At 40.0% G+C, this 14,575-nt stretch overlaps 1 protein-coding gene across 2 annotated transcripts in view; it reads left to right on the plus strand.

The window, feature by feature from the left end:
• The window catches only part of kiaa0319l (KIAA0319-like ortholog), an 88,113-nt gene extending 77,833 nt beyond the window's left edge, over window positions 1-10,280 (plus strand). For both annotated transcript variants that reach the window (XM_078237903.1, XM_078237904.1), the window contains 3 exons: window positions 3,796-3,886; window positions 5,206-5,300; window positions 7,866-10,280. In XM_078237903.1, the coding sequence (XP_078094029.1) occupies window positions 3,796-3,886; window positions 5,206-5,300; window positions 7,866-8,053 (374 nt within the window). In that variant the 3' untranslated portion in view covers window positions 8,054-10,280. The remainder of the gene's footprint in view (window positions 1-3,795; window positions 3,887-5,205; window positions 5,301-7,865) is intronic.
• Window positions 10,281-14,575: the final 4,295 nt, after the last annotated feature.

Raw genomic sequence — 14,575 nt, forward strand, 5'->3', positions numbered from 1 at the left:
GCCTACATGTGACTCCAGAGCCACAGCATTGCGATTGATTCTTAAATCCCTTGGGTAACTAGGGATGGGCAATAAATGTTGGCCCAACCAGCGACGCCCACATCCCATGAAAGAATTTTTAAAAATCCATTTGCCTTCCCTATTACCTGCTGAACTTGCATGCTAGCTTTTTGAGATTTATGCACGAGAACCCTAAAATCCCTCTGTGCTGCAGCTTTCTGCAGTCTTTCTCCATTTAAATAATATTCAGCTCCTTTATTCTTCCTACCTAAGTGCATAACTTCCCATTTTCCTACATTGTATTCCATCAAGTTTTTTGACCACTCACTTAAACTGTCTATATCCCTCTGTAGACTCATCCTCACCAGTTGTCTTCCCAACCATTTTGTGTCATCCGCAAACTTGATAATAGTACAGTCACTTCCCTCATCCAAGTCCATATATATTGTAAATAATTGTGGCCTCAGTGCACACTATGGATCAAAAACAGAAAATACTGGAAAATCTCAACTGATCGGATTGCAATTGTGGACAGAGAATAGAGCCAACATTTCGAGTCTAGATGACTCATCATCAGAGCTCTGTGGATCCCTGTGGCACTCCACTAATTTGAGGTTGCCATCCTAAAAATGCCCCTCTTATCGCAACTCTGTCTTCTATTAGTTATGATGTGGAGATGCCGGCGTTGGACTGGGGTAAACACAGTAAGAAGTTTAACAACACCAGGTTAAAGTCCAACAGGTTTATTTGGTAGCAAAAGCCACACAAGCTTTCGGAGCTGCAAGCCCCTTCTTCAGGTGAGTGGGAATTCTGTTCACAAACAGAGCATATAAAGACACAGACTCAATTTACATGAATAATGGTTGGAATGCGAATACTTACAACTAATCAAGTCTTTAAGATTAGTTGTAAGTAGTGGAGAGAGCATCAAGACAGGCTAAAAAGATGTGTATTGTCTCCAGACAAGACAGCCAGTGAAACTCTGTGGGGGTTACAGATAGTGTGACGGGATGTCCCGAGGCATGGTACATTGGGGAAACTATGCAGATGCTACAACAACGGATGAATGAACACCGCTCGACAATCACCAGGCAAGACTGTTCTCTTCCTGTTGGGGAGCACTTCAGTGGTCACGGGCATTCGGCCTCTGATATTCGGGTAAGCGTTCTCCAAGGCGGCCTTCGCGACACACAACGGCGCAGAGTCGCTGAGCAGAAACTGATAGCCAAGTTCCGCACACACGAGGACGGCCTCAACCGGGATATTGGGTTCATGTCACACTATCTGTAACCCCCCCACAGAGTTTCACTGGCTGTCTTGTCTGGAGACAATACACATCTTTTTAGCCTGTCTTGATGCTCTCTCCACTCACATTGTTTTGTTTCTTAAAGACTTGATTAGTTGTAAGTGTTCGCATTCCAACCATTATTCATGTAAATTGAGTCTGTGTCTTTATATGCTCTGTTTGTGAACAGAATTCCCACTCACCTGAAGAAGGGGCTTGCAGCTCCGAAAGCTTGTGTGGCTTTTGCTACCAAATAAACCTGTTGGACTTTAACCTGGTGTTGTTAAACTTCTTATTCTATTAGTTAGTCAGTCCTCTATTCATTCTAATATAACATAGAACAGTACAGCACAGAACAGGCCCTTCGGCCCACGATGTTGTGCCGAGCTTTATCCTGGTGTGCTCCATGTGCCTATCCAATAACCGCTTAAATGTTCCTAAAGTGTCTGACTCCACTATCACTGCAGGCAGTCCATTTGACACCCTAACCACTCTCTGAGTAAAGAACTATATACTACCCCAACACCATGGGCTCTTATCTTATTAAGTAGCCTTTTGTGCTGTACCTTATTGAAAGCATTATTACATCTACTGGTTCCCCTTTATCAATCCTACTCATTACCACCTCAACAAATTCTAATAAGTTTGTACAGCATGATTTCCCCTTCATGAGGCCATGCTGACTCTGCTTGATTATGTTATGTATTTCCAAATCCCGCTGCATTTCAGTGAAGTGCTGATGGCGGATCGGGAGTAGCTCTAAGGAATTTCCCTCGAATGCAGTTAGACCAAAAATGTCAGTGAGAAAGAGAAGTTCAGATCTTGGCAGCTATTAAAAAGGTTACTTTTTAAAGGGTGGAAGAGGGAGAGTCACAAAAGGTGCTTGAAAACTTGGTTGACAATGAGACTGATAAAGACAAGGTAAAGGGGTAACAAGGTGAAATATTAAAGAGAGAGAATTCCAGAGGATAGGTTTGGCTACCAATGTTGGAGCGGTTAGAAGAGAGAGATTGGCAAATGGTCAGAGAATTGGAGAAGGTTGCAGAGTTGGGGTGGGTGGAATCAGGAAAATTTAGGGGATTAAATTTAGTGTTTTGGAGGATAGAAGACCAATGTATCCATGAAAGTGAAAATCTTTTGGTGATGAAAGCACAGGTGAGAGTTTCTACAGCAAATGGGATAAGGGAGGTTGGAAGTAAGTGTGGTCTGGCTGAGAAGTTATATAAAGCTCAGCTCTGCATTGAATAAAATTCCGGCTTGGGTCACTGTATGGAGTTTGCACATTCTCCCCGTGTCTGCGTGGGTTTCCTCCCACACTCCAAAGATGCGGAGCTCAATAACTTTATTACAGACAGACAGACAGAATTGGTTCGGGGAAGTGAAAGAGGTTCAGTTATCAGCACATTTGGCATCTGATCCCATGCTGCATATCGTGTCACTGAAGAGCAGTGTGTAGGTGAAGATGGGGAGAGGGTAATGGGTGGATCCTGGGAGAAATTTGGAGGTGACCATGCAGAAACGAGAGGCTGATGTTGGAGATGGCTGTTTGAGAATAGATGGGCCATTCCAGTGGAATTGGATAGTTCGGCAAGGATGCAGTGATTGATTAACCATGTGGATGGACAAGTTAGGAGTAGGTTTTTTTTCACAAGGGACCAACGCTTGCCATTTAGAAATAGATCCCCCTGAAGCACTTTCACTTGCTGCTATTGATGTATATGTGTGCAGCATGTTTTCAGCCCAGTGAACAGTCTTTTTGTGGCCCTTCTGTTTCCACTGAGCTTTTGTTTTATAAGGAGCAAAATTGCCTCAAATATTTGGCAAACGGAGGATAAAAGATTCCAATCAATCTGAATAGATGCTGAATTAATTGATACCAGTGTATCATATGCACACATTTTATTAACTGATATTGGAAATTACTCACTTCACTATTTCACTTAAGTAGCCCAGCATTAGCTTGACTCCAAAACTAGCCTAACATAAGAACTTAAATAAAAGCAAAATATTGTGGATGCTGGAGATCTGAAATAAAAGCCAGAAGGTGCGGGGAAATCTCAGCAGGTCTGGCAGCATCTGTGGAGAGAAAAACAGAGTTAACGTTTTGAGTCTAATATGACTCCTCTTCAAAACTGGTTCCGTTACTCAGTTCCAAAGAGGAGTCATAATGTTACACCAAACTTTAACTCTGTTCCTCTCGTCACAGACCTGCTGAGATTTTCCAGTCTCTCTTTATTTCTAATATAGAAACTGGCCTTGTAAATTATGTATATGCTGTATTTATATAATAAATATATATATATTTAAATCGATAATTTTGATAAATGGAATACCCTGTATAATAACAGGCTGTTTTGGAAAAACAAACAATATCTTTGAGTTGAAGTCTACTTTTTTGTCAGCATAATGGAGTGAGAGAATTGTTTATGTGATGTGCCTAGCACCAACAACCAAATTCTTTTTCCATCGACTAAGAATTTGTATTCCTGACTTTTTGCTTTCCCCTCTAGAATGGAGTGTTCTCTATGTTGTAATAGCTGCATTTGTCATATTGGTCGCTATTGGAATTCTAGTTTGGATGGTCCTCTGCTTCTGTAAAAGGTAATGATCAGAAATCCTCTGCAAACCTAAACTGTCTTTTTCCTTAGCCTTCTCCTCGAGATTTCTTCACAGATCCTTCCTCTTTCAAAGTAGCTAACTGTTCCTCTTTCCCGCAGGACTTCCATTGTCCTGCCAAGCTCATCCATGAAAATGCATTCCAAATGTAGGGCAAGATGAATCACTCCTTGATGCCCCAAACAGAGAGTTTTGTATTTACCCCATCCAACCATTTAAATTCTGCCATTTCCTCGAGACGTTTCTCCTTGTTTCTTGATGAGTAAAGTTCTGACCAGTAATAATCATAGAATCCCCACAGTTCAGAAGGAGGCCATTCGACCCATTGAGTCTGCACCGACCACAGTCCCACCCAGGCCCTATTCCCGTAACCCCACAAATTTACTCTACTGATCCCCTGACATTAAGGGGCAATTTAGCATGGCCAATCCGCCTAACCCGCACATCTTTGGACTGTGGGAGAAAACCGGAGCACACGGGGAGACTGTGCAAACTCCACACAGACAGTGTGAATTGAAACCGGGATCCTGGCGGCAGCAGTGCTAACCACTGTGCCACCCACTCAGTCAATGTCATTTAGAAACAGATTATCTGATCATTCACAATACTGTTCTTGGGAACTTGCAGTGAACAAATTGGCTTCTGTATTTCCTATATTACAAAGCACAGTGACTACATTTCAAATGCATGAATTGGTTGTGAAGTGTTTTGAGATTCCATGAAAGGCACCACAGTACTGGGTGTGAGTGCAAGGTTGTCTGTCTTTTGAGTTATAAAGAAAAATATTTTTTGATTTCAGTGGGCGAGGAGAACAGAAAACATTTTCCCATTAATTAAACCATCAGTCATCAATATGAGAAATCAGACATAGAAAGAGAACCAAAATATAGGAAGGGACTGGTTCCCCCACTTACAGTTAAGTTACTGTACAGATGTGCGACACTAGGCTATCAGTGTATCCTCTCCAACACTTTTTATAAAGAAAATTAGTTTTCTTTTCTTTTTACTCCGGGGTGATCATCTGTTAAATTTTCCCCAGTTTACTTGTTCCAGCTTGGTAATCTATATATCTGGAATTATTAATTACTGGGAATAAAATATAGAGGGTGGGGCAACATGCTTGAGCGACGCATCACTTAAAGCGAAGTCTGACATGTTAAGTTTTGGAATGAGGTGGGGGAGAAATATCACTCTTATGCATACATAATCAATCTATCAATCTTATTTCTTCTGCAATATATCTGGAATATTGGCACACAACTCAGTTGACATAATTTTCTAAATATTATGGATTGTTGTTTCAGGCGCAAAGGAAAACCTAGAAGAAAAAGCAGATATAAAATACTAGATGCGACAGATGATCACGAAAGTCTGGAATTGAAGTCTAACTCCAAACCAGGTATTGGGATGCAAAAAAAACGCTGAAGCTTTAACTTTTAGGGGTTGATTGACTCCTTTTTTTTCCTCTCTCGAGTCTCACCACATCACTTGGTATCCTCCATGACTAGTAGGGTGCCTTCCTACATGCTGCTTTTTAAAATCTTCCTGTCAAAATGGACAAATTCACATTTTCCCACATTGTACTCCGGTTTGCCAGACATTTGCCCACTCACTTAATCCATCTATGTCCCATTGTCGCCTCTTTATGTCCTCTTCACAACTTACTTTCCAACCTATCTTTGTGTCATCAGCAAATTTGGCAACCATAGCATCCCTTCATCCAAAGTCATTGATATAAATTGTAAAATAATTCATTCCTGTTGTACACCAGTTGTTACATCCCGCCAGCCAGAAAATGGTTAGCTAGCAGGAAACAATCTTCAATCCATGCCAATATGTTACCCCTTAAGCCATGAGCTTTTATTTTCCACAATAGCCTTTAATGTGATACCTTATCAAATGCCTTCTGGAAATCCAAATACAGTACAGTTCCCCTTAATCCACAGCACGTGACTCCTTTAAAGAACACCAATAAATTGGTTAAACGTGATTTCCATTTCACACAACCATGTTGACTTTACCTGATTATCTTGTATTTTTCTAATTGCCTTGCTATAAACATCTTTAGTAATAGCTTCTAATATTTTCCTTATAACAGATGTTAGGCTAACTGGCGTGGAGTTCCGGCTTTCTGTTTCCCTCCCCTTTGAATAAAGGAATTACATTTGCTATTTTCCAATCTAATAAGCCTTTCTGAATCAGGGGAATTTTAGAAAATTAAAACCTGTGCATCAACTATCTCACTAGTCACTTCTTTTAAGACTCGAGGATGAAGCTCATTCGGATTGGGGATTTGTCAGACCACAACTCCAAGAATTTGCTCAATGCCACTTCCCTGGGTGATATTTTCCTGAGTTTCTCCCTCCCTTCCCTTTTCTGACTTACAGCTATTTCTGGGGTATTACCTTTATCCTCTGGTGAAGATCGATGCCAAATACTTGTTCAGTTCATCTGCCATCTCCTTACTTCCCATTAGTAATTACACAGACTCACTTCCTATAGGACCGATGCTCACTGTTAACTTTTCTTATTTAAATATCTCCAGAAACTCTCACTATCCATCTTTATATTTCTAGCTAGCTTTCTCTCATATTTCAATTCCCCCTCCACCCCCATTAATCTTATTGTCATTCTTTTCTCTTTTTATTTTCTGTTTAGTTTTCCGACCTGCCACCTGTCTTTGCACAATTATATGCTTTTTCTTTAAGTTTGATACAATCTTTAACACTTTTCGTTAACCATGGATAGTGAATTCTCCCCTTGGAATTTTTCTTTCTCATTGGAATGTATCTATGTATTCTGAAATATGCCTTTAAATGTCTGCCACTGCATCTCTATTTACCTATCCCATAACCTTTTTTGCCAGTTCACTTTAGGTATTTATGCCCTTATAATTGCCTTATGCAAGTTTAAAACACTAGTCTTGGACCCACTCACCTTTCCCTCAAACTGAATGTAAACTTCAATTATATTTTGATCGTTGCTACCTAGGCGTGCCTTCACTGAATCTATCAGTTAATTCCATCTCATTAGAATCCCAGTGGAATACCAATTCAAACCATTTAAGAACTTTTTCCCACCTCCATCTACGTAAAAATGGGACATCAGCCTTCCCAATCTCTGAAATATTCAATATTTAACTGGGATAAAGAAAATTTAACCATGTTTCCACAAATCCAGAGGATGCTGGTATTTGAAATTGAACTGCAGGATACCTTTCTCAAATACCTGAAGTGTAAAATGTCTGTTGTAATGATGTTTATGAAAACAAGTTGAGCACGTTCTGCAAGTTACTGTGTTACGTTTGTGGACGCCTTCAGGAGCGGGGACCCTAAAATCCTGCTCTACAAACTTGAAGATGCTGCTTCTGTATTCATTTTGAACATTTATTTCTCTTAATGAGTGTTAAACTTTGGAGCCTTTGTTGATATGTTCAGATTTGCTACAGTACATTCCTACTTCAGCTGATCAGCCAAAGAAACACATAATAGTTAATTTGTCACCGACAACACATTATCAGCGAAATGGGGCTAGGGTGTCAGCGGATAGGAATACATAGCTGCTGACAACTGTTAAACTATTTGATTTCATTTATTATTGTCAGTTGTGTTAACATACAGTGAAAAGTATTGTTTATTGCGCGCTATACAGACAAAGCATACTGTTCATAGAGAAGGAAATGGGAGAGTGCAGAGTATAATGTTACAGTCATAGCTAGGGTGTAGAGAAAGATCATCTTAATGCAAGGTAGGTCCATTGTGGAACTATGACCTTGATGTAGTAGTTACTCTGCTTAAATTTCTAAAATTCTATTTTCCATTACCAAGTAAGTGTTATCATCAAACTAATAACAATTACACCAGTAAGAATACCGCATAAGATGGTCTTTCAAGGAGGTTCTTGCAAGCTGATTCTTCCACCCCTGTTCTGTGCTGCAGTATTGCTGATAAATGTTTCATTGCAGTTGGCAGGCTGAAAGCTCCAGCGCAGAACACCAGCTTAATGGTTTCCGAATCTGAACTTGACAGTGATGAAGCTATCTTCACCTGGCCAGACAGAGAGAAAGGGAAATTACTACGAAACCAGAATGGATCAATCCACAATGGCCAAGTGATTCAAAAAACCAAGAAACAACGGGAGGAAATCCTATAACTGGAATCTAGCTGCCAGACTTGTAGAAGCTATAGATCTAGGGGAGAAACTGTCTCCCAGTATTATCTCAGCTCAGTAAAATGAAGATTGATCTGGAGCAATAGTGACTGCTGTGCTGCATGCAGAGTGTACGCAATCCTCACGAAATGAGTCAGTACAGCATTCTAATGCTTATACTGATCTACCTGTCTGAGATTAACAGAACTGGTTTCTCACTTGAAGGCCAGAAAAGAGACTCAGGAGAGATGCAAACTGGCCAAAAAAAAAACTTTGCGTTCATTAATTTGGGAAGCCGAAGCATGGAGTGCAGCTCTGTCTGCAGTATTGTGGTTCTAATGTCCTGTGTTTCCGGTCAGATGTCCACGGGAAATCTGTTCAAAAAAAAAAATACCTTGAAGCCAAAAATGTGATGCGAGAACACACTGGATATCTTGTGAACGTTTGACCGTTTTACCTGAGGTTTGGATTGACCCCATTTCCTTCGGTTCAGCAACTGTATAAATCTGCTGGCACCCACGGAAAGCTGAATACTGTGATACTAAGCACTGTCCTATAATTCTGGAAATGTTGCAAAGAACTTCTACCTTCCTCCTGTTGAAGAATTGTCACGCAGGCAAACACACAGGGATTTGTTGGTCCACGCCTGTTGTTGTTTAGAGTGAGTTGACTCTTGTGCAGAAATATTGCACATCCAGCGATGACCCTGGATCGTTTTAGTTTTATAAAAAAATGATTCTCACTACTGATATTTTTTTTGTGTTAATATTGGGAATGTGTTGGTTTAAAAACCTTTTATTAGTGTGAAGTATTAACAGGGTGTTTTTAATTTATTCTTTGGGAATGAACTGCTTTGCAGCATTATTCCCTTCCAATGAATGTAGGTCTTTATTTGCTGCTGATTTATTTCTCCTTTTTATTAAAAAAAAGAAGTGTCTTCCTTTTTAAATACACTGGCACCTGACTTCACATCTTGATACTGGTGAACAATCCAATTGGTGGTAATTTAATATGACAAATAGATAGTGTAATGAACGAGGTGTTAGTGACCCCTCCCGCCCCCTGCCTAGTGCCTTCCAGAAATAGAAATGTTTTAACCGTTTTTGAGATGTATCCGTTGTACACCAGCCAAACAAAATGCTGTGCTGTCGGTAATTAAATTTAAAAAGTTTAAAAGGAACTACGTACCTTTAATTTAAAATGAGAAAACATTGGAAACTTTGATAACTGGAAAAATTCTAGATGATGTGTTCAAAAAGCAAAAACAAATTTAATTATTTTGTCAATCTGATCTTTCAACATTTGGCAAGATTGCACTATTAAATAAGGACTACAAGCAGCCATGTTCTCCCATCAGGCAATTAATGAAGCGCTGTATTATTCCTTTTTTAAAATCCAGTTACCGGGGATTGTTGTAAGTAAACATTCTGGCAATTACTTCAGATACAATGTACCCTAAACATATGCATAGTAAAATGATTCCTGTAAGAATAACAATATAAACTGGATTACTTAATTATAATAGTGAGTGACTTGCTGTCTCTAGAAAAGAAATCACAACCAAATTCAGAAATTGGTATCAACGGTACGAGCTTTTTGGGCATATCTGCAGATTATTTTTTTTTAATTTTCCAAGTTTGGAGCATCTATGCACTGAGCTACTCTGCTTGTTTAACAAAACATGGGATGAGGTCTCACAGGCTTATTGATCAAATGCATCAAGGGATGTGCTACTGAGTCTCCAGTTCTGGGTGTGTGCTTGTGAAAACTTGCCTCAGTTGCCTTCCAGGAAAGGGAAAATTATCCAGGTTATTCCTGCTGAAAAAGCGCACATGTATTGATTAGATTGAACTTAATGGTGATGCCTCGAGCCATCGTGTAGGCTTGCTTGTGTGTAACAAATGGCTACATGAGTAATGTACCAAAAAGGCGCTGCTGGCATCAATTGAATTGTATTCTAATATGTGATTCATTGGCTTGTACACTCAGAGGAATATTCAATGGACTGGTCCCCAAACCTGCTGTTGTCCATCTTTCTGTGGCAGTAGAGTACAATTAAAGCAGGCCTTCCTTAGGAAGGAAAGAACTTTCATGATCTTGATATCCTCATAGCACTTTCATGGCCAATTAAATATTTTTCCAGTGTAAACACTGTGGGGAAACATGCTAGCCAATGCAAGACAACAACAGGATAAATAGTCACTTGGTATTAGAGAACTAGAATATCGCTAAAAAGAAAGACCTGTTGTCGAAGCTTTTCATCTTGCAGACATCAGGACAAATAAAAACAAATGTCCAGATTTTGTTTTAAAGTTACCTCCCCCTGGTCACATAATGCTGTGTTACCTTTTACACTGCTTGAGAGGGCAGATGAGAAGTTGGTTTAAAAGCTCACCTAAAAGATGGCACCCTTGACAATGCAGCACTCAATCAGCATTGAACTGATGTGTCTGAGTTGATTCTGTGCTCAGGTCTCCGGAGTGACTTCTGAGCCATGATTGGCAGCACAGCTATCCCATTATTCCATTTTACGTGGGTGGGAAGAAGCTGATTAATTTTGTTTTAAAACAAATTTGTACTTTGATTTAGTACATGCCTGAGAAAAGTGTCTAAGAAATAGCGAGTGTGGTCGATATGAAATATAAGTTTTAATTGATTAAATTCAGTGCGGTATAGCTATCCCCAATTATTTGTATTCGCCGTCTATCAGGTTACCAGAAGTAGCTTTTCTCTGGGTGGGGTTGATGGGGGGGTGGTTTGAATTGATGGACAGGTTGACATTGCACCTTCTCATTCTTTTATATGAAACACTCCTATCTTTGATTTAGCCACAGAGTAGCACAGCAAGACTGGCAGAGTCCATTTAGCCATTTTACAGTAAACTTGCAGAAATTAGTCTAATGGGCATTTAGATACTTAATGAAAATTCACACACAACTGTGATTTGAAGTAAAACCTTTGTGTTGAGCTTGGGTGAGAGGATATCGTGATCATGAAATATTCTTGAACACCCAGCTTCTGAACCCAGATACATGGAAAGTAAACTTGCACTAAAAAAGGATCCTCGGAGATGAACCATTCCTTGTAATGACCTTAAAAGATGTGAGCATCGAGTAAATTTACACGGTTGGAGGAAATGACAACAATTGTATCGTTCACCTTTTCTTGTATAGCATTACACTGTATTGGAGAGTTGCACTATGCACCAGCGTCTGTCACTGAAGAATTTTGACTGAGCTCAGTGTTTGTATTGTTAAAGCACAAATTGTGCTTTTAAAAGTAATTGGATAGTTTCTGGGAATAAGCAGCTGATAAGCTGAAGTAAAGATTTTTTAAAGTAGCAAACTGTTAAGTGTTCAGTGTCTGAAATTTATTTTCCAAAACTATAAAAGCATTTGTTTTAATTTTTAGAAATGGTTAGCTCCTTCATTGGCATATTACCTTTTATTATGAGTGATGCCAACAGCGTGGGTTCAGTTCCCGTGCCGGCTGAAGTTATTCGTGAAGGCTTCCCTTCTCAACCTTTCCCCTGGCCTGAGGTGTGATGTCCCTCAGGTTAAATCATCACCAGTCAGCTCTCCCCCTCAAAGGGAAGAGCAGCCTGTGGTCATCTGGGACTATGGCGACTTTACCTGTTTTAACCTATGATGTTTACTAAGCAGATGTCCAACAAGGTCTGATTGATGTGACATTGCACAGTTATGCAGGAATAACAGTGTATTGAGCATTGTAGCTTCCAGTAAAATTACATCTTGATGCATCATCATTTGATTTCAATTGATTAGTGTTTTTATTATGAACTGTTAAAGTTATTTTCAGATGTATATGTTTGTAACCAGTCTTACAAAGAATATCTCATGAGGAATGACAATAAAAGTTATCCAGCCAACCTGGCATGTGGGGATATTGAGCTTAGCTGAGCTGATAGCTGATATTCTCCACAGAATGTTTATTTTGCCTGTGCATTGATTTTTATTTTTTTAAATTTAGATGTGCGTCAATACTAAATTATATCTAGGTAACAGTATGCCATTCCCAAATTAATTTGGATAGTCTATGCAAATGTGAAACTTGAAAATTATACCTTATGCTATTTGGTTGAGGAAGTAAATTTTAACATGATATTGTAGCAACATTTTGTCAAAACTCATGTATAGCCTCGCTAGTAAAGGGATTAACGATCATCGTGGATGGTTTTGATACCAAAGGCTTTTTTTATTGTTTGATGCAAGTTGAATAGAACTGTGACGTTTGCAAAGAAATTCACATTACACTTAAAAGCCAAATTCTGTGTCTATTTCTAACCCTTAATTTCCATTTTCTATAATGTTCTACCAGTTGTCCACATTTTCTTAAGACTGTTACAGATTTTTTTAAAAACGACTGCTGTCATTAACCACCTGTCTGTTGGTACTTCTGCATTCAAGGCCACAGAACAAGTGCTGGAACATGGGATTAGAATAGGTAGATGCTTGATGGCCGGTGCAGACACAATGGGTCAAAGGGCCTATGCTATAAAACCCTAGTTTAAAACGTTTCTTATACGAACACAGCAATCAAAGATTTTGTTGTCCATAAGCTGTTTAGATATCCAATGAACTTCTATTCAATAGATATATTTTGTGTTATATTGTATTTTTTTTGTATAGAGTTAAACATCTCATCGAATTCAAGCCAGAACTTTAAAAAATATATAGTTGTGGCTTTGTCTAAGAACTGTCCTAGTTCAGTTAAACACAGATTTTCAACTTAGATTTTCACCAAACTCCTTCATTGTCAGTACATTATAGGCTTAATAATACAATAGGACGGTGGCAGAGATGGCACATCACTGCCCCCAAAACCATGTCGGCATGGAGCCAACATGATTCACACCGATCTGCCCCACAGCTATAAAGCGCTGCTGAGCGGGCTTCACGAGGGCCAGGTGAGGCTTCCACCCCTCAGTGGGGCAGACGTCCCACCCTCTGGAGCTAGTAGCCAATTTGGCCGATAGCTCCATCAGTCCTGACAGTGCCAGGAAAGTATCAGTGGCGACTGCGGGAGAAGATTATCAAGGCCCATGGATCTCCAGAGCAGATAAGACTAGTGCCTTATGCCAGGAGGGTTTGGGTAGGTTCAGGAGAGTTGGGAGGGTTGGGGGAAAGCTGCAGGGGAAGGAATGGATAGAAGAAGGAAAGGGGGTTGGGTTTGACGTGAGGGAAGCTGTTCAGTGAACACAAAGGGCAGCCCCAGAAGAGCACCCCCCCTTCACCCCAGCATCTGATTTTAAAGAAATTGAACTTCCCGCTTCTGTTTGCCTGCCCACATCAAATGTTTTATGATGTGGGCAACGCATTATTATATTCAATTGGCTTGATAACCAGTCTAATTGACCCTTAATTATGCTTAAATATGGTGGACATGTTGCTGACTTTGGCGCCTGTCCGCCCCATGGTACTATAGGGGCAAGCTCGGAGGTGGGTGGGAGGGTGTTGGGATGGGAATCTATCCCCTCCCCTCAGCAAACACGCCCACTAGGTGCACATAAAATCTAGCCCTTCTTGGAATTGCTGGCCTGTTGTGATTTCAAAATAATACCCTGAATGGAAATTAAATTGAGAATTAACAATCAAAATATTTTAATCAGCCTTAAAAAAGGATGGGCAACTGGAGATTCAGGGTTGGGAGCGGCTATTAAATTTGGCTTTCATGTATAAAATGAAATTCCTGGGTTTATATGCAAATTGCCTCCAACAATTATTTCAAGCTATAGCCTCTCTGCATTACATTGTGTTGACCAAATGGATTTGATATAAAATTTATTTTACATGTATTAATTTATGTCTGTAACTTTTTTTTTGTTAAAGAGTGTTGGTGTGTGTACTGTGGTCTGGATAAGATCTAGTATGTCCTGCTTTGAAATTCCCTTTTCTGCCAATAAATGAGCCATTCAATTTTCATGTTTCTTTTGTACTGGAAAATGTTTCATCTTCCAACTGTCCGTAACCTTTTAATACGTGTGGTCCAAGCTAGTGTGATGTACGTAATCAACTGCACTGTTTTATATCCCAAGGTTTACCACTGTTAAATGTTTAGGGGTGGGATTTTTTCTGGCCCTTCCTGCTAGAGGGATTTTCCAGTCCCACTGAAGGCAGCGCCCCCACCCCCACTCGGCGGGTTTCTTGGCAGCAGGATAGGCGAGCCACACACAACATCATAGACAGTGGCGAGACTGGTAGATCCCTCTGGTGACCAATAGCAAGCAGCCTCCAACACCAGAAAACACAGGGGTGAAGGGGCTGAAAGAAGGGCTGGAAAATTCCACCCTTAAATCTTATTTTGGAGGAGGTTCTGTGGAATGGCGAATTCTAGACTGATTTCTAATTTGTAGCACGGGGAAATTGGAAAAATAATCAAATGGAGGAGTCAGAAATAACACAAATGAGTGTTACCAAACAGCGTTCCCAAACAGAATGGTCTCTCTGATACTAGATCCCCAACTGCATCACATTGCTCCCATGAATAAGGGAAGAAAGCAATTGT

The sequence above is a fragment of the Mustelus asterias genome, chromosome 21 (assembly GCF_964213995.1).
Source record: "Mustelus asterias chromosome 21, sMusAst1.hap1.1, whole genome shotgun sequence".
NCBI classification, from domain to species: Eukaryota; Metazoa; Chordata; class Chondrichthyes; order Carcharhiniformes; family Triakidae; genus Mustelus; species Mustelus asterias.